This window comes from Sphaeramia orbicularis, chromosome 15 (genome assembly GCF_902148855.1).
Source record: "Sphaeramia orbicularis chromosome 15, fSphaOr1.1, whole genome shotgun sequence".
Classification (NCBI taxonomy): Eukaryota; Metazoa; Chordata; class Actinopteri; order Kurtiformes; family Apogonidae; genus Sphaeramia; species Sphaeramia orbicularis.
In genome coordinates, this window is record NC_043971.1 from 22,129,641 (window position 1) to 22,149,230 (window position 19,590).

Consider the following 19,590-nt stretch of genomic DNA (forward strand, 5'->3'; position numbering starts at 1 on the left):
TTGTTTTTATGGGGAAAAAATGGCAGCTGTGGTTACCAGAATAATACTGTGAAAAACACATTCAACTGTAAACATATTTGCGGAGTAACATGTAGATTTAACATTTTAAGATGTAGATTTAACTGGTAAATGGACTGCACTTATTTAGCACATTTTCTACACTTTCATGGTGTCCAAAGCCACCAGGTCCAACTGGGAACAATTTAGGGTTCAGTGTCTTCCATGGACACTTTGACATATGGACAGTCAGAGCCAGGATTCGAACCACCAACCCTTTGGTTACTGGACGAGCCGCTCTACCAACTCTACCAACCCATTAATTTCCAAATGTAAAAGGTTACATTGTTAAATGTTTACTTGTTTATAACTTTTTTATATATATACGTATAAAAAAGCAAATATGCTGTTATTTCAACATTATGGTCTTGCAATTTAAACAGCACCACATTGTTTTTCAATTTAGTTTTATTTTCTAAAAACAATAGAAATACATCATTTCTACAAACAAATCTGGTTTTGTTCACATACTCTTCCTGTAAAAACTACAGCTATATTTGATTCAATCGTTAACACAAAAATCTTTTCAAATAAACAACTTTGCATTGTATTGTCACTTACAGTTTTTTCATGTTGCAATTTTACAACTTTTTGGTGTTAATTCTACAGTAAATTTTTTACAGTGCAAGACTTGAATGCATAAGTATTTCTACATGACTTACTTTGCCATGTATTGAAATACATTGAAATTAAACAGATTTCCACAGCCCTTTCAGTGGATATTAGACAGATGAAATATCATTTACATATTTGTACATTTTATCATATTTAATAGAACATATTTCCACCCTCATTTCAATTCATCAGTTAGAGAACTAAGTGTACAATTAAGACATGGAGAAAAATGTTAACTATCTAACGTTAGTGTATGGGAAATATACACTGACTCTAAAGTTTCTATGTGTCTCTTATGTCACTTTATAAAATAGAGCACCATTTTAAGAAGTATTTTTGTGGAAACATCCAAAGTATTTCCCAAGAGATTTATAACCTTTTTTTTTTTTTTTTTTTTTTACAATATTACCCTCTGTATTTTGCATTTTGCAGTATAAATCAGGTATTTCCTCTATTTAATTTTTTATTTATTTATTTTTGCACATCATAAAACAGCAAGAGTTAAAAAAAAACAAAACAAAACATTCAAACAGGTAACAGGAGAGGTTAGAAGCCAAAAAAGGCTTATATGATTACCTCCCCGAAAATGAATAATACAGAGGGAAAAAAAAAAAAAGAAAAAATTTACTGATTATGTAGATGTTCATAAAAAGCTCAGAGTAAAATCAAAGGTTATTATATTAAAACAGACAAACCTGAAGAAAAAGGCACATTTTCAACCTAACAACATGCATTTACAACCACTGTTATTTATCAAATGACAATGTTGCAGAGGATGATGGTGTTTCCACTTTCACTACGGAGCCTCTGAACATTCAAAAAACACTGAGAAACTGCATTTTACTTGAATCCTTTACATCAGGGGTGTCAAACTCATTTTAGTTCAGGGGCCACATTCAGCTAAATTTGACCTGAAGTGGGCCAGACCAGCAAAGTAATAACATAATAATATATAAATAATGTCAACTTCAAACTTTTCTCTATGTTTTAGAGCGAAAAAATTAAATTTACATTACGAAAAGGTTTACATCTACAAACTATCCTTTCAAAAGATGTGAATCACATGAACAAACTGAAAAAATAGGTGTAGTTTTAACAATATTCTCCCTCAGTTTATCATTTACACATTTACATTATAACTTACAGATCACAGTGGATCTACAAACACACAAAACATTTAATAACAGACAGAATATTGTTAAAATTGTACTTACTTCTCTGAAGACATTTCAGGTTATTCATATTTGTTCAGGTTATTCACATTTTTTGCAAAGTTATCTGATGTTTTAGTGTAAATACTTGAAAATATTTACATTTACAAAGAGAACAATTTGTATTTGTCATTATGTATATGTTATTATGATCGTATTTTACTGGTCCCGCCCACTTCAGATTGAATTGGTCTGAATGTGGAACCTGAACTAAAAGGATTGTTAATTTCTTAGTGCAATTTTTGCATTTCACAAATTCATCCCAGGGGTCGGACTGGACCCTTTGGCGGGCTGGATTTAGCCCCAGGGCCGCATGTTTGACACCTGTGCTTTACATCTTAGATTAGTGGTTCAAAAGTCATTAAATGTTGTTTTTAGTTGCCAGCGGCTGGTTCCTGCAGCACAGTGGTGACTGGCTATGCGAAAAAGGCAGAAACATACAGAAAGTTGAATTTTTTAGCGTTAAAAATGGATGAAAAATTTAAATTGAAAGGCTCAGGACTGCTTGAGCAAATATGATAGCCAGGTTTTTATAAGTAGGTCAGTAAATTCAACAATGCCAAGACTTGGGAAGAGATCTGCTTATTTATTTATTTTTTTTCTCCCACACTTTCTCTTTTGACACCTGCATCAAAAATACAGGGTCGCCTCCTTCTTGGACCATTTTCTCTTATATTAATAAGCCCTGCACTGCATTTTGTACCTGCAAAAGACAGAGAAAGTGGCCACAAAATGTAAGAGTCTTCTACTTGGGTGAGATTTAAGTTTCAAGAGTGAAGAGAGTTTGTGTCGTTACTAGAGGCCGCCGTCAATACTCATCTGTGCTTTTCAAGATGTGCAGATAAACCTCCTCATTACTCACACAAGCCCATTTACACTTTCACTCTCTGTTCCTGAACGCTGCTCTTCTGTGACCAACGCTGACAATCATGTGCTGTGTGTGGCCACCGCAGACCTTGGATTAATTACGCAGAAGTAGGAGTCATCACTTCACAACTTCTAATTAACAGCAGATAAAAGGAGTGAGGAGGTGAAAGGGATGAAAGCAGGATAGGGTTTGACATTAAACTGGCACAATTTCCATTACAAGGAACAGTGAGCGCCAAAGACGAAGCACCACAGCTGTAATTCTGTTACTGTTGTTGTCTTTCGGATTAAATGAGGAACACAAGCACTGATAAAACCAGACTAAAGGGAACAGTTGTTTCAGATAAAGTACAAGTGAACACATGCAATATTTCCATCAAGCAAAGTGTGCGGAGCAAGTAATATCAAATATTCAGTTCCAGGCTGAAACTAAAGCTTTTCCACAATGTTCCTCTCAGCACACAGACAAGACCTCCTCATTTTATCCTCTCCAGCTACTCTTCTTTGCATGTAAACTTTCTTTTACAACTTTCTTTGACGCTGAGAAAAAGATGCTGAAAAAGAAGAAGAAGAAGAAGAAAAGGGAAGGGTTTTTTTTTTTGGCTTCAAAGCTTTACAGCTGTTTTGCAGATCTTTCAGTCCGCTGGGCACAAACGGGACTTCAGGAGCCAGTGTGTGATGATCTATGCATCCTTCTCAATTATAGACGTGATGTTACATAACAGAAGCTGTTTCTACACTGGTGAAGATATTTGGAGGAAAAACATGAAATATGCTTGTTCACAGAAGCCCTGCTCACATTGCCAGAAACCTGAAATATTCATCTCAGACAGGATTTTTGAACACCAAAAAATGTCGCTTTTTATGACAGGGAAGCAGGCCGTTTTCACAGCAGACATTTTAGTTTATAAAAGTGGGCAAAACACAGGTGCCGACGATGATATTAAATAGCTCTGCCTCTGAAGGCCATTCCACTGAACCAGTATGTGTAATTTAAAGCCATGAGACTAATGCATCTAAATGGGGATGCAGCCATTTTTCATTAATTATACCAATTACACGTCTGTGTTTTCTCCCTAACTGTGTTAAAAGATCTCCTGTGGTTTGGTTATAATAATACATTTCTAGACAATTACAAACTATTCTACTAAAAAATATATAACAGTAAAGCTGTCAGTCACCAGGATGTTTAAAGAGGCTGTAGTTCTGTGATGAAAAAGCACTTTTTTTTGCCCTACTGGTTGACATAAAATGAAAGCTGTTTGGCGCTCAGAAGCTCCTCTACTCTTAATACAAAGCCTCAACTCCTTTGATGATGGAACCATGACTCAGTAGTTGCTGATACATAAATATCCGAATGTGGAAATGACAATCCTGTCAAGCAACATGTCAGGTGGTGACACAAATCTCCTAAGGATTTGTACCCAAAACTCATAAATAAATGGTTCTCTGTCATATAACTATACACATAAAATATTAAATGTATCACTATATTCAGGTCTCCTGGGTAAATTACTTTTTTAGTGTGTTGTATGTTATGCATATAACTAAAACATGCAGCAGTGTTTTAAAAATGTATGCCTAAAGGAAGAACAGCAGAGAAGACCAGGGTATATCGTTTACCTAAGTCCCGTACTGTTGTTATATCCATTTATTTATCCTTTTTATCTGAGTCTTTCTGCAAATAAATGTGTATATGTGTATACAAACGTGAATGTAACAGTGACACCGTCTGCTGTTGTAGATGATGTTACTCCTTGACTGAACCTCAGTGTCTATGAAGCGATGGCTGTTCTGTGCGTGCGGTCACTTGGCTTCAAAACCCCCTACAGATGCGGAGGAAGTTGATCAAGGTTGGAGTGGTTTCTCTTCCAGTCTAATGCACTCTGTGATAATTCTGTATCTCACACAGAACAAATGGATGAAATGTGGCTTCACCACAAAAAAATGTGTTGTATGCATGATATGGTGAAAAATTCATATCGTGATTATTGTGGGAAACAGTTGCAGAGATTGTGCTTATGTTTTTTCCATCTCTGCCATTAGATTAACATAAATGCTCCTAAATATGGATATTTATTTAGCAGACTTTTGCAAATATATACAAAATATTGCACAGGCTGATAGATTGATACTGATAGAGATTCAATCAATTGTGCAGCCTAGTGCTAGATAGTAGGAATTGACAGTTTTTCTCAGATTATAATAAATCCAGGCGACCGCTAACCAACATTTTGAGCTAATATTTTCAATGTAAAAATGATTTTTTTCTAATTACACCCACACAAACCTTCAAATGCCTTTGAGCTGACTGTAAAAATGAATAAATTATGATGAGCTGCAATAATGACAGAGTGAAAATGTTCTTTTCTCATTTTGCTGTTAACAGGCGATTATTTATATCTAACCAATCAGAGGTGGTCTTTACGAACAGCTACAGCAACAACAAAGTGTTTTAAAATTGGAGGAAAAAAAAGCGATAACTAGAAAAGCACTCGGAGAGCGCAGACCTCCGCCAAGGCAGATCAGTGACACCCCCCCCCCACACACACACACACACACACACACACACAGTTTTTAGTGAAGAAACATTTTCTGGTAATATCATGTTTCTGTGCTGTAATAAACAGGGTTTCCCCGTCTTTCTGAGGGCTTTAGTGCTGCGGTGGTGGGATTTGGAGGATTTCCCAAGAATCTGAAGTTATTTGACCAAAAACTGTGCATTCCTTTTCACATAATTACAGAGGCCCGCAGCATTTTGCAGCACAGTGGCCATGCCATGTTTTTCAATAGGAAATGCAAAATGTCACCTCTTTGTAAACCATTACTATTATATTGGTGTACAAATACATTTCCTGGCCAAATAAAATAAGTAAAAACTAGAAAAGCACTTGGAGTGCACAGACCTCCGCCAAGGCAGATCAGTGTGCCCCCCCCCCCTTGATCACCACCAAAATGTATTCATTGGTTACTTGCACCGGTATCAGCATTTCCTGATATTTTCATCCAAATCTGTAAATAACTTTTTGAGTTATCTTGCACACAGACAGACAGACAGATAGACAAACAGACAGACAAACCAACGTCGGCAAAAACATAACCTCCTTGGCGGAGGTAATAACTGATAATCTAATATTGATTATCCTAAAAACATCAGCACTACATCTGATTATTTTCCATGACCATTAACGTGTCTGTCTCTGTTCATTTACATGTAAAAACTTAGACACATACACTGTCGAACACCATAACCTAGATACCTAGATTTTTAAGTGAGTGTATGAAATATGATCTGAGGCTTATAGAACTGCTCTTGGAAATATTGACAATATTTCCAACATGCACCAGCTTGTTCACAAAGATTGATTCAGCAGAGAGAAAGCAATAATGACACTTCCTCCTTGTGAGAAAAAATGGCTATATGCTCATCTACAATAATGCACTTTGTCTTATAGGCTGTTGAACACTAGTACAGAGTAGAAACTCTACTAAGAAACTATTCCTCTGACTTTGAGAACTTTGCAACCAAGCAAAATGGATGTAACTGTGGAGCGCTGAGCAAGCAAGACCTTGTATTTACATAACTATGCCTGTCTTCTCTGCACCTCCAGCTGAGTAAAAGGAGCCATTCTCCTTGTCAGTCGCAGTTGCCCATACCTTGCCCGTCCCCTCCAGCTGTCCTGTTTCTGCAAGCAGTGAATGCGTATATGCGTACATAGGCTCCATCCAACCTGCTCCACTGTGTGTCTAGCCATGCCCAAACCCTGAGCTCAAAATAGAATCCAACCTCATTTCATGCCTCGTGAAGCTCTAAATTTGCACCAGAGGGGACGCTACATTTGTGAAAGATAGTACGCGTAAATTAGGAAAAGAACAAAGTCTGTTTGTCTGACAAATGTTTCACTTCTCAGTGGAACTTGTCAAAACCTAAAGGGACAATTTCACAGACAAAGGAAAAACCTAATCTTTGAAAACAGTAGTTCTATAATATTCTTTCTGTTAGGTTCAGATGTTTAACAAGCCTCTCAGTCTAAAATTGTCAGTGGATTAAAAAAAATACTCCTAAAAAAGAATATCTTAGCATAACATAATCAAACACTGATTTTTTTTTTTTTATTTATGATATGATGGTTCAAACACATGCTGTACAGGAAGAATTCCAACACTCTATGAATCTTATAGTTTTTGCATCATCACTTGATTTCATTGCTAGCTTACCTTTTATTTTAAGGCATTTAAATGTTTTTTTCTGTTTTATGTCCTGAGGCTTTCTCAGCCAAAGACAGAATGGAGAATACTCCTGCATTTTGACTGAGTACACAGCTGTTTTCTTGCATATGATATGAGTTCCCTTGTAAGTTAACCTGCGGCGGTGCTATCACATTTCTTTGGGCCAAGGTTAAGACATTCATTTCTGGTTTAATCCCACAACTTACATTGAATTTTAGTTTTTCTGAAGATAATTTTTGCAGTTTTACCAAGATGGATGAACATATCTGTCAGTTTTTCTGTAGCTTTGACAGAAGCACTCCCTGTTATTTTATGTGAATGGACAAACTGTACCTGATATCAAATACATTCTTAGAGATATGTCCTACACTGAAAGAAAAAGGGGGGAAATTAAGAGCAATAAGTTGTCTTTTTCATGATATATGTATCTAGATTGTAACCCAATGTATTTTGCTACCAACCTTTCTCCAGCATCCAATGACCTTTTCTTTGATGCACACATCAATCCATTCAGCTGTGATTACATTCAAGGCAGAGTCCAATACTTCTTGCAGACAGAGCATATGTGATGATACATGTTTCATTTTGGTTTAGAAAAAAAAAATCAATTATTGGCATTTGGGGTGCATTTCTGTTGTGAAGAGAGAGACCTGTCAGAGAAAATATATGTATCAAATTTCAGACAAGACTTATATTTGCCTCTTTGACACATGCATCCTTGCTTGGATGACTTCTGCAGCACCTGAATCAGGTTGTCAGCTTTCATCCTGAAGCTCAGTCATGGCTTAATACTGTAAGCTCTACAGTACTTTCCATTGCACTCTACTCCTCTGTGAAAGAGCATGTGTGCCAATGTAGAGAGGCTTGCAGTAAATGAAACAAACAGGCATCTCTTTGCACTCCTCTGTGAAGTAGAGCCTCCTACCTCTTTTTGAAATTGGCTGCCTTTAGCATTAACCCTCCACTCCACAGCCATCAACTATTGCTTTCTTGTTGCCGATGGGCCCTGCATAGTCAGGTCATATGTGTTGGAGGGAGCTGGGCTTGTCTCTGTACAAACACATGGCATACAATTGTGTGCAATGTGTGACTTCTGTCCCTACGTGGGCTAGATTGAACATATACATATATATATATACTAGTATGTGAACCGTGCTACTACGCCTTCATTTCCCATCACTGCGCTTCCATGATTGTAAGGCAATTATATTCCAAAATGACTAAAATCTCCAAAAATATTGGTCCTATCAACTTGGTGAGATATTTTATGTAGAGACCGGACTATTCCTCAACTGTAGGTACCAAATTGGCCAGGTAAAAACGTCTGAATTTGTCAGAATTGTGCCGACACACACATACACACACAGACACTCTGAGCCCTTCCAGTATATATATATATATATATATATATATATATATATATATATATATATATATATATATGTGTGTGTGTGTGTGTGTGTGTGTGTGTGTGTGTGTCACATTTTAATTTGCTTTAGGCTAGTTTTAGTAGAAACTGAAGCAATCTAACAAACCTCAACATTTCCTGAAAGGCAAAACGCAGCGTCAATTGAGCTGTGACATTTCCCCTGATGGCCGTGCACACAGGAAAATGTGTGACGCAACAGTGAAACTCGCATTGAAATACTTTCTTATACTGTAGCTGTTGTCCATAAAGTCCTATTTTAAGTAACAGACCACACTTTGTGACCAGCGAGTGGCCTTTTATAGCCAAGTGCTTTTTTTCTCTGCATTAACATATTTTTGGCAGTTTATGACATTGGTCCACCAGCTTCAGGAGGTTTTGACATTTATTCCAAGTCTCTAAACTCTATACCGGAAGGATGGAAGATGATTTTTATTTGGGATACATTCTTTTCATTTGGTGTTTTGAGGTTTGCAATGGGGAGTGATGTCTAACATAAGATTTTCATCCTTCAAGAGTTCACTCCCATCTGATTTTTCATCTATTTCATCATCTGTCTGTGTATCACTATGCTTTTTGGAAGCAAAATAGAAGTTTCTGGCTCAGCTATCCTTATGGGACATTCTTAAATGCTTACTTTGATCAAAATAAAATAAAAACTACCCCCAATCGTGCTCTAATTAAAAATATTTTGAATATTGAATCTATCTCAGTGAAATAATGTACCACATTTGACTCATTTTTTCTTGGTTTATAGCACTAGAAGCAAAGAAGAGTGATTCAGATGTGACCATCAGCTGTCCAATTTATTCATGTTGGATATAGGACTATGAATATTAAAGCTTTGAACCTGTTTAATATTGCAGTCTCTCCTATAAAACTAAATTTGCCAACTGCAACTAGAAGGTCGCTCAGCAAAAGTCTGCTCAAATGAATTTACATCAGAGCAGTAATAAAAAGCAAACAGATGACTGACAGGTGTTGGGGCTGGGGTTTGTTCTGCAACTGCCATGGCAAGATAGTCAAAAAAAGATATCGATTACATGATCAGGATGAGCAGTAGTTACATCTTAGACATTAGAGTGGTGCAGATGAAAAAACCCAAAACAGGAAAATAAAAGCAGCTTTGACAACTTTGTTTTCTTCAAAGAATCAACTGCTCTGAGCGACATTTCCACTGTCTGCCTCTAAACTCAACAAGCTCCACTGAAGCAAACATCAGCTCTACTATGTCTGCAGCAGCAACGCTTCAGCAACTCAATGTCAGAGCTAAAGGAGAGCGTGCATTTAGATTTTGCAAGAATAATGATGAAAATTTGTGGTTATAGTAGCAAACAAAGCATAAATCATCATTTTCTTACTCATCTTAACCCATAAAGACCCAGTGCTACTTTTAAGTCAGTTCCCAAATGAATTTTTCTCTATATTTAACCTTTCTTAAGTGATTTATCTGCATTTATTATAATATTAACCTCTGTGTTTTGCATTTTTTCCGTGAAAATCTGGTATTTTCCTATTTTTAATTTACTGATCGTGTAGATGTTCATCAAAGCTCTGATTAAAATTGAGGGTTATTGTATCAAAACAGTGAAAACTGAAGAAAACATGACTTTTTTGGCTAAATCTATCATTAGCTGAGCATAAATCAAGCGCGTCCATCTAATGTCATTGATCCAACTCCATAGGTTTTACTGGTGAATCAATGTTGTAGAAGATGACAGTGTTTCCATGTTCACTACAGAGCCTCTGAACGTCCAAATGGGTCACATCTGATGACCATGAAAAGATGACAAACTGTATTTTACACCAATTATTTACATGTATTGATAGGACTAGTGGATCAACAGGTATTAAACATTTTTGATCAGCAGGCGTTTTTGTTCAGTGGTGGATGTTTGGGTCTTTATGGGTTAAGCATGTGTGCATTGCTTTAACAGTCAGTGTAGCAGAAAGATGATCCATTTCTTTAACCCATAAAGATCCAAACATCCACTGTCGACCAAAAGCATCTACTGATCTAAACTGTGCATCCACTAATCCTACCAATACATGTAAATAATTGGTGGAAAATGCAGTTTGTCATCTTTTCATGGTCATCAGATATGACCCATTTGGACGTTCAGAGGCTCTGTAGTTACCGTGGAAACACTATCATCTTCTACAACACTGATTCACCAGTAAAACCCATGGAGTTTGATAAATGACAGTGGATGGAAAATTTGCTTATATGTTCAGTTAATGATAGATTTTACTGAAAAAGTCACTTTTTCTTCAGTTTTCTCTGTTCTGATATAATAACTTTTAAATTTACTCTGAGCTTTTATGAACATCTACATGATCAGTGAATTAAGTATAGGAAAATAGATGAATTTCACAACAAAAAAAAAAAGCAAAATTCAGAGGATAATAGTATAATAAATTGGGAAAAATCACTTAGGAAAGGTTAACCAGAAAGAATGTATTTGGGGTCCTTATGGGTTAATGCAGTGGTGCACATCATGTTACCCTTTGCCTAGAAGCCCCATTTTGCTAAATCAACACTTAAACAAGAAGAATTCTTAACCCTTTCATGCATGAATTATGAGAACCTTAATCAAGATTTTTTTTCCCCGAGTGTTTTTATTCCTCTTTAGTATGAAAAAAACACCTATTTTTCATGGAGTTACAAAAATGTCCACTCAGCTGGACATCATGCCTTTAATTGTTGAAGCAAAGAAACATGTATTTACTGTCATACTGTGTGAAAACTATGAAATAAATGTTTTTTTTTTTATGTTGCTAATCTGATGTTTTCTCACATTTTAACATACTATAATAGAAGTTATTACTCACTCAAATAATATGCAAAAAAAAAAAAAAAAAACCTGTTAATTACAATCTAATAACAATTACCAATTGATTTACACTCAAATATGTTGCTGCAGATCAGGTTTATCAAGATCAGGAATGTTACAGTAATGGTATGAATTGCAGTGTATTATGGGATGGTGCGAAGTATCCACTGTGTTGGTTGATATGCAAGTAAAACAACAAAATCCATGAATATACAAGAGAACAGCTGTAGAATAAAGAATACCTGTCCACTCTAGTGACCACTGTGCATGAAAGGGTTAAAGTAGATATAATTTCACAACAACATTCCATCTAAAACTGACAATCCACACATTGGAACAGATTTATGATTCAGTTTACTTTTCTATGATATACTTATTCAGCTTCTACTTCTTTTTGCAACCCTTTAACATTATCAACCACAAGAAGGTGCAGATGTTAAAGCATCATCATCCTCTATCCTGACCTCAGTGATGGTAAACAACACTTTTTATTTAACCACTAACTTGGCTCTATATAAATCCAGGAGTCTCTGTGGATGTGGTAAAAATCAATAACAGCCTCACCCTGAGTTCAGAGACAATCACAACACTTTCAATGCCAATCCCACAGTCACAGAAGATTTAAAAAATCTCCTTTAAAAGTCACACTTACTCTTGTAGCTTGCATTCCAAGGCTGATATCCATAATAGCCTGTGATGCGTAATATTCGCTCCTCTATGGATGCGCTGTTGATGTCCTCGACTGAACGGGAGGATTTGAGGTCCTCCTTGATGGCCTCGTCCACCACCAGGTATTTGAGCTGTCTGAGCTGAGGGCTGATGTCCGAAAGCCTTCTGGGGCTCACGTCGGGAGACTTGCGCATCCCGCTGGGAAGAGAGAACAAGGGGTGGCGGTGTTACAAGACAAAAAAAAAAGGGGGAGCGCTTGGCAAAAGGGGTAATAACAAAAAAAAAAAAAGAAAAGAAAAGAAAAGAAGGGGGTGCCTGTAAACCTTAAGAGATCTGCTTGACTAAAAACTGGAAAGTCAGTGTTGTATGTTCCACAGAGTGCTGCGTTCAGGGCCCCTGCAGCGCCTCTCTTGTACAATCCATAAATCATCATCCTTCACTGGCCCTGCGTCCGCACAACAAACATGGGTGAAAGACATTAAATGAAAGTGACTGGTCCTGCAACTGTTGTATACTATGTACTGGGCGACTCCGATTATATAGGCTTATAGGAATCTGTAACTAATGAATCGATCATAAATGATTTAGCGCTGGAGATGAAAGATTTGTGACAGCTCTGGGCTTCGTAAACAGGCAGTGGAACACAAAACTGTACCCAGGCTATACCCACACTAATACACTACCCCCATCAAGTACAATAATATCAATAACGTGGCTGTGGGAGCTCCAAGCAGGTGAGATAAATCATAATTTTTCAATGGATTTGGCGCAAATAAAGCTGGAATTATGATTTATTTGACAAAAGTAGCACAATAATAACCTGACAGGCTCTTAAGTGTTATAAAAACCATCAACAACAACGTAAATGCAGAATATAATTTACAGAACCACAGAACAATCCGTGCGTAAAAATGGACTGTTATGTTCCTGGGTTGCAATTCCATTTGGTGCATTTATTTATTTATTTATTTAATTTAGCAAAATTGCACAAACTAAGCCAACTCCACACAATCTTTACAATCCCTTTTTTAATTTGATTTAAAATGAACTAAAATCAACATCTAGACAGCTTTGGATATGTTGGCACTTGTGCGTTTCAAGTGCGCAACAGGTGCGCAACAACCGCTTCTGTTGTTCATCTGTAATTCATTTGTGAAAGTTTAAATGTCTTACATCGGCATCAAAGTAGTAGGAGGTCCAAGGTAGCACATGCAGTCCCGGTGTGGTCGTCCAACCCGGTCCCACATGGTGGCCTCTCCATCACCATACATCCTCACAGGCCACTGAGCAAGGCAGCTTACTGTAAATCTAAATCCTCATCAAGGCTGACAGAGACAAGCACCATCGTCCTGCTCCTCCTCACTCCCTCAAACATATGCCTGGTCACTACAGTACTGACTGTTTCTACATTTAACAGGATGAGCTCTGCTGTGGATGGATGCTGCTGGAGGCACTGCGTCAGCGCCATCTACCGGATTTATGGTTATTATTATGTGTGAAAATGAACTTAGAATATGTACCAGCTGTTAAAGCTTACAGCTCAAGTATCAGAACAGTGACTTCCAGTAGAGATGTTGATCTGATTTGGGGAAATAGATTTTTTTTTCTTCTTTAGGATCTCCAGTGGGATCCAAATCCTAATTAATGCAAAAAAAAAAAAAAAAATTTTCTTTGTTACAGAATATTTTGCAACATTCACACTTTGTGCTTTAACCCATAAAGACCCAAACATCTCCTGATCTAAACTGTTTAATACCTGTTGATCCACTAATCCTGTTAATACATGTAATTAATTGGTGTAAAATGCAGTTTGTCATCTTCTCATGGTCATTAGATATGACCCATTTGGATGTTCAGAGGCTCCATAGTTAACATGGAAACACCGTCATCTTCTACAACATTGATTCACCAGTAAAACCCATAGAGTTGGATCAATGACAGTGAATGGACACACTTTGTTTATATTCAGTTAATGATGTGATTTCCTGAAAAAATCACTTTTTCTTCAGTTTTCTCTGCTTTAGATATAATAACCTTCAACTTTAATCTAAGCTTTTATGAAATATAGTAAAATACATGATTTATAATGAAAAACCTCAAAAAAAAAAAAAAAAAAAAAGAGGATAATGTTACAATAAATGATGATAAATCACATAAGAAAGGTTAAATATAGAGGAAAAAATAATTTGGGAACCTACGCAAAAGTACCACTGTATCTTTATGGGTTAAGATAAATTTTGGTAACTCCTTTGCATCAATCATTTTCTTGTCAAAACTCATTTTAACAGTAATTAAAAAAAAAAAAAAAAACGTTAAAGAAAAGCATGGATTTTCCATTTTGTATTCAGGATGTCACACTGATGTTTTTCAGAACCAGACTAGTGCTGTTGCTGAACTTTTCAGCAAATACTACTATAGATTCCCCAGTGATTCACAAGCGCCTGTGGCTGCTTTTCTCTGTTATTTATTGTGTATCTCACAGAAAGTGGCCGGCTATATTTTTAAGGTGAAAGCAGACCCTGTTTTTCAAGTGTGTGAGTGAAAGGAGAAGTAGATGGTAGAAATGAAACAACAGAAATGTTTCTGTTCAGTTGCACAAAACTCAGAAACAATCACAGGGATATTACATCCAAGCACCGCCATGAGTCCAGTGAAGGGCGAATATGTTTATAATGGAAAACTGGAAATGAAGAAGCTTTATTTTCTGCATGTAGAAGATGAAGACATGCATGAATAACGGTGTGCTTTAGGAGTTTTCTACATTCATGATAAAAAAAAAAGGTGCCAAAGAAGCCAAAGATGAACTACATATGTTTAATTTGACAAACTTTATATTATGCATTTTTTTCAGCATTAGAAGTACATGCAGTTAAGGTGTGGGGCTACCTTGCATGCTGATGATGTTGTCCATAGGTCCCAGGTGTGAGGTCCACTCGCTGCATTGCGTCTGCATTCTGTGGGCTCCTGACTGCAGAGAGCGGCACAAGAGCACCGACTGGTTTTGAGGACAGGTTTTGCATTGATCAATGAACAGCCACACCTCACAAATCCTCACAGCGGGTGGGGATCAGTGCTTACTCGAGCAAAAAAGTAGAAGCATCAATAAGCGGGTCAACGCCTCTCATCGACAGTCTTGGGGAGGAGAGGATCAAGTTCATCTTGCATAATGCACCTCTCAACTTCACAGCTCAGCCAGAGTCAGATCAATTCTCACACCATGCCCTCCTGCTTTGTCGAAACAAAATAATGTGGACAACTTTCCACGGACACAGCTGAAGAAATAGTGAATAGCTCACATAAATGGGGTCCTGCCATATTTACTGTCGTCCTGTACATCATCTTCCCTTCCAGCAGACGACTAATAGTGATATAATTGCCGCCCCCGATCTACAGGGCAGTGCACTCTTTTCTAAATATGGATCAGAAATGAAGTGAGAGTCTTAAGCTGAAGGCCAAGAACCATAAACTAGATACAGTGAGGATGAATGATTTTTCTCAACACAAACAAGACAGAGGAGACTGAAGTCATCACCCATCAGGCATATCGAAAAATGCAACTGAATAAAAAATTCTGTTTTATAAAACCAGCACTAACAGACTTTTTTACTGACATGTGACAGCAAAGAAAGTGTCTTTAATTATACTAATGATGCTGAATTCCATGAAGTATTTCAGTCATTCAGTGAGAAAAATTGTCCTAAAACTAGTGGATGATATTTGTTAAACCCTATGCTTTTCTTACCTTAAAATAATAAGATTTTATGCAGAGAGAGGGTATTTGGCACTGAGAAATGAGGTTTCTCCTCTGTCGTCCTTGTCATATGGTTCCAATAAAAAAGTATCTAGTCTAATCTAAAGCGTGCTTCATTAATAAATGTTCATTATCCCTGTAAAGCCTGAACCATTAAATCATTGACGGAAAATTCCAGTTTTTTCAAACTGGAGGCTTTATTGGTCTTTCTGAAAAACAAAAGATTTTTTTTCCAAATATCAATTTCCATGTGGGATTTTCAATTTTGTATCATATTTGATACATCGGGTCTCAATATTATTATTTTTGAACAAACAAAAACATAATAGAACAAACATGTCCAACAAATTGGTAATTACTTTTCAAAATTGGCACAGTTCTGCCTCCTGACAATGTTGTAGTGTCACTGGAAAGGCCTCTGGTGAATGAATTCCTCCCCTCTGGTGGATTATCTGTGTATTGCATGTATCTAATTGAATACATCAGGTTTTTCCAAGACAAAAAATATCACTGATCATGTAGAGGGCTTCAAAACTCATGTATCAAATATGATATGTTCAGCGTTATAGGGTTAACATTGTTTTACCCATACATTATTTACATAAATGTAATACATAACATTTATCTTTAGATTTGTTGTTACTTTATTGTGTTTATAAGTTCAATTCAGACTGAATTAGTGTAATTAGCATAATACTATAATGATCACAGTTTCATTTGAGCACTGGTTGATGTTTTTGTTTTTAGGGCACTGGGCACAGAGGTGAGTTTACATATACTGGTAGGCAGTGATAAGACGAGCAGCCTCTGGGAGGGATTCAGATTTTTTTTGTTTATTTTTCACCGGAGGCAGAAAGACACCAGAAACCATGGTTCTTTGTCTGGCTCTTTGTTTGCATAATGACATGTTTACCTGGAACACTGGCTTTTTTCCCTGTGTAAAATTCAATTGTTAAGTGCCTCAGTGATTTTCGATTTTGAGTTCATTATTTTATTTATTTAGTTTGTAGATAAATAGCCGCTGCAGTGACGGCTGCATTTATAGATTAGGTTCTTTTATTGAACTCACAGAACACATGAATTATTGACCTTACACTAGTTCTTCTCTAGCTACATCAATTATAACTTTGGTGTTATTTAAAGATTTTTCAAAGAGGAAATGTGCACTTGTATGATCATTTCATACAACCTCAGACACAGCAGAGAAGACAGCATCATCACCCACAGAACATTTTTCTGCAATAACTTCTTCCCTGCCACAATAAAACTGATGGCAGGAGAAAAATACTGTTAGTTTGTCCGACCTACCTCTGTTCGCCAATGCCATAAAAGGAAAGGGAATGTGCAATGTTCTCATGTACAATATCCTTTAGTGTAATTTGTGGATAGTATTTATTTTTAGATATTTTTTAGAAGTCATATTTTTTTATTATACTTTATACTGCTCATACCTCTGACTTCTATTTTGATTGTATATTTTAATCTGTTATACTTGCACTCTGAGAGACCTCTGCATAATAATTCTTATGTACAGTCACGGAAAAAATTATTAGATCATCAAAAGTCATCAAAAACAACGGTTATGCAATCAAGCACTAACTCCTGTGTGTATCATGTGACTAAAAGAGACAGAAAAGAAAACATGGAATGCCTAAAAGCACTGTTTTTGGTAGTACAATGCAATAACTATTGATGTAAGAACTGAAGTGATTTTGGTTATTATCAAGAAAACATGGAAAATGTCTAGATATCAGCTCTGAAATTAAACTCTTTTGAGCTATTTTTTGTTGTTGTCATTATATTTGTCTAAACAAATGTACCTTTAGTTGTACCAGGCATTAAAATGAACAAGAAATTGAAGAAAACAAGGGGTGGTCAAATAATTTTTTCTGTGACTGTACCTGAATGTGTACAAATGGCAAATAAAACTATCTTGTCTTGTCTTATCTTATTTTATTTTCTTAAACCTAAGACATGCCACATTATTTGTCATGAAAAGCTCTGAAACACTGTGGAAAATAATGAAACAAAAATTCTACATTGGAACCTTTTACAGGTAAGAGCTCCAAGTAAAATTATGACAATAGTGATAAATCCTGGATCAATTTGCTCCTCATTTGCTCTTTTCTATTATCTGAAAGAATTATGCGCTTACACTTAAGGGCTTAGTCAGAAACAAAAGCCAGCATTTTTAACATGCTGTACTTCCGTTTTTCCCCCTATTTCCATTATTTCTCTTATCCTCTTGCATCCAGTTTTGTACAATTTAAAGAAGTATGATGTAAATCCTCTCTCTTCTCACCATTAATATTTAATGCAGCTCTCAGCCTGGAAACAGTATGACAAGCCACTGCCGATTGGTTCACGCAGGAAAAGAAATGAAAGTCTCAGCCAGTTAAAAATGTCACGCTTTTTACTATTTGTTTGTGCGCTTAGAGATTTTGTGCACATTTTACTCCTCATTACTCGGTGCTTGTTTTTGTCCCTGTTAATTTGCATATGCCAAAAATGAAAAGCAATTGTCAGAATCCAGAGGGAGTGTCTATTCCTCTCTTTAGCTAGAAAGAAACATAACCTTTACGAAGCCGCCATCCTGTTGTCCTGAGGTCCTGTGAGATTTCTTTAGGGTTTATTTGTTATTCAGCTGCCATTCTGGGTAAGGTTGACAAACAGCTGGAGAGCAGCCAGTGAATCTCTATGGATGCAAGACCGATGGATGTGATTATGTATCAGCATCATCAACCAATTAACTGTCAGGATAAACAGCCTCAATGGAGCAACAACTTGGCATCCTTAGTCTTCTTTTTTTTTTTTTTTTGGGCAGCCTGAACTGCTCTCATTTCCATTCTTAGATATTCCATTTTTAGTTTTGCTGACAATTGAAAACAAGTAATATATACACGATTAAAGTTTTAGAGTATCCACACAAACTGTCTCTATTGCGCTGCTATTAATATTAAAAGGCATCTGTGATGTACCGGAAAATAGGACTTCAAAGGTACGTTTGGGCTGACGGATTCACAAAGGTTCAGGCTGGATTCATTATTCAAGTTTATTTTTTTGATTTATAATAACAAAAACAATCAAGTCATCTGTAAACAAATAAATAGGAACACTTGAACATTTCACTTTTCATCATTTTGTATTCTTTTATATTCTTCAGGGGGTGTTGCATTTTCAACAAATGCCAAGAAACTGAGAACAAACAACAAACACAAAGTGAGTTAAAGTAGTATAATATGCAGCTTACTCATGGGAATTATACCTTAGAGTATTGGTATCTATATGCTCTCCTTGAAATAAATTCTCTCGGCTTTATTTTCCTATCTGCTGCTTTGCATTTTTATTTTTGCCAAAGGGGTTTAGAGTCTTTTGTAACGTTGGTGAGACAAAATGCAGCACTATACCTCTCATACTCCTGAAGCGTAGCTGATATTCACCACTTCTCTTAAATATTTATAACCACTTATTTTTGTTGAGTTTTGAGGCACGAACATGTGACAATGAGGTCTTGGGACTCAGGCCATTTTAGGCTGACAAAAAGCCAGAGAGTCTTCCAGCATTAATTACAGTAAATGTAAGGTGTCTGAAATATTTAGTATAGTGGTTTCACATACTGTACCTCTGGCGCATCACAACCTGCATTAGTTATTTATTAAAGGCATACAGTGTTACCTGTTTTTGTCATTGCTTTATCAGTATTTTCATGTGCATGGAAAGCTTTAATTCAGACTTTTTTGATGTCATTGTCCTGAATTTTACCTTTCAGGGGGATGAGGAACGTAAAAGAAAAGTTGCTTACACCCCAAATACACAACTCCACATTTAATCTGAGTATAAGTAAATCCATACCACTTTAAAAACACCATTAACACTCCCTTTACACCGCAGAATGAAAGCATTGTGTTTGCAGTAGCAAATGAGTGCGGT

The 19,590-nt window shown here is 36.4% G+C and overlaps 1 protein-coding gene across 1 annotated transcript in view; it reads right to left on the reverse strand.

The window, feature by feature from the left end:
* Window positions 1-13,263, reverse strand: part of slc35f3b (solute carrier family 35 member F3b) — a 74,865-nt gene extending 61,602 nt beyond the window's left edge. The window contains exons 1-2 of the mRNA XM_030156786.1: window positions 13,083-13,263; window positions 11,893-12,107 (exon numbers count right to left, since the gene is read on the reverse strand). Coding sequence (XP_030012646.1) covers window positions 11,893-12,107; window positions 13,083-13,180 — 313 coding nt within the window. The 5' untranslated portion in view covers window positions 13,181-13,263. The remainder of the gene's footprint in view (window positions 1-11,892; window positions 12,108-13,082) is intronic.
* Between the last annotated feature and the right edge of the window lie 6,327 nt (window positions 13,264-19,590).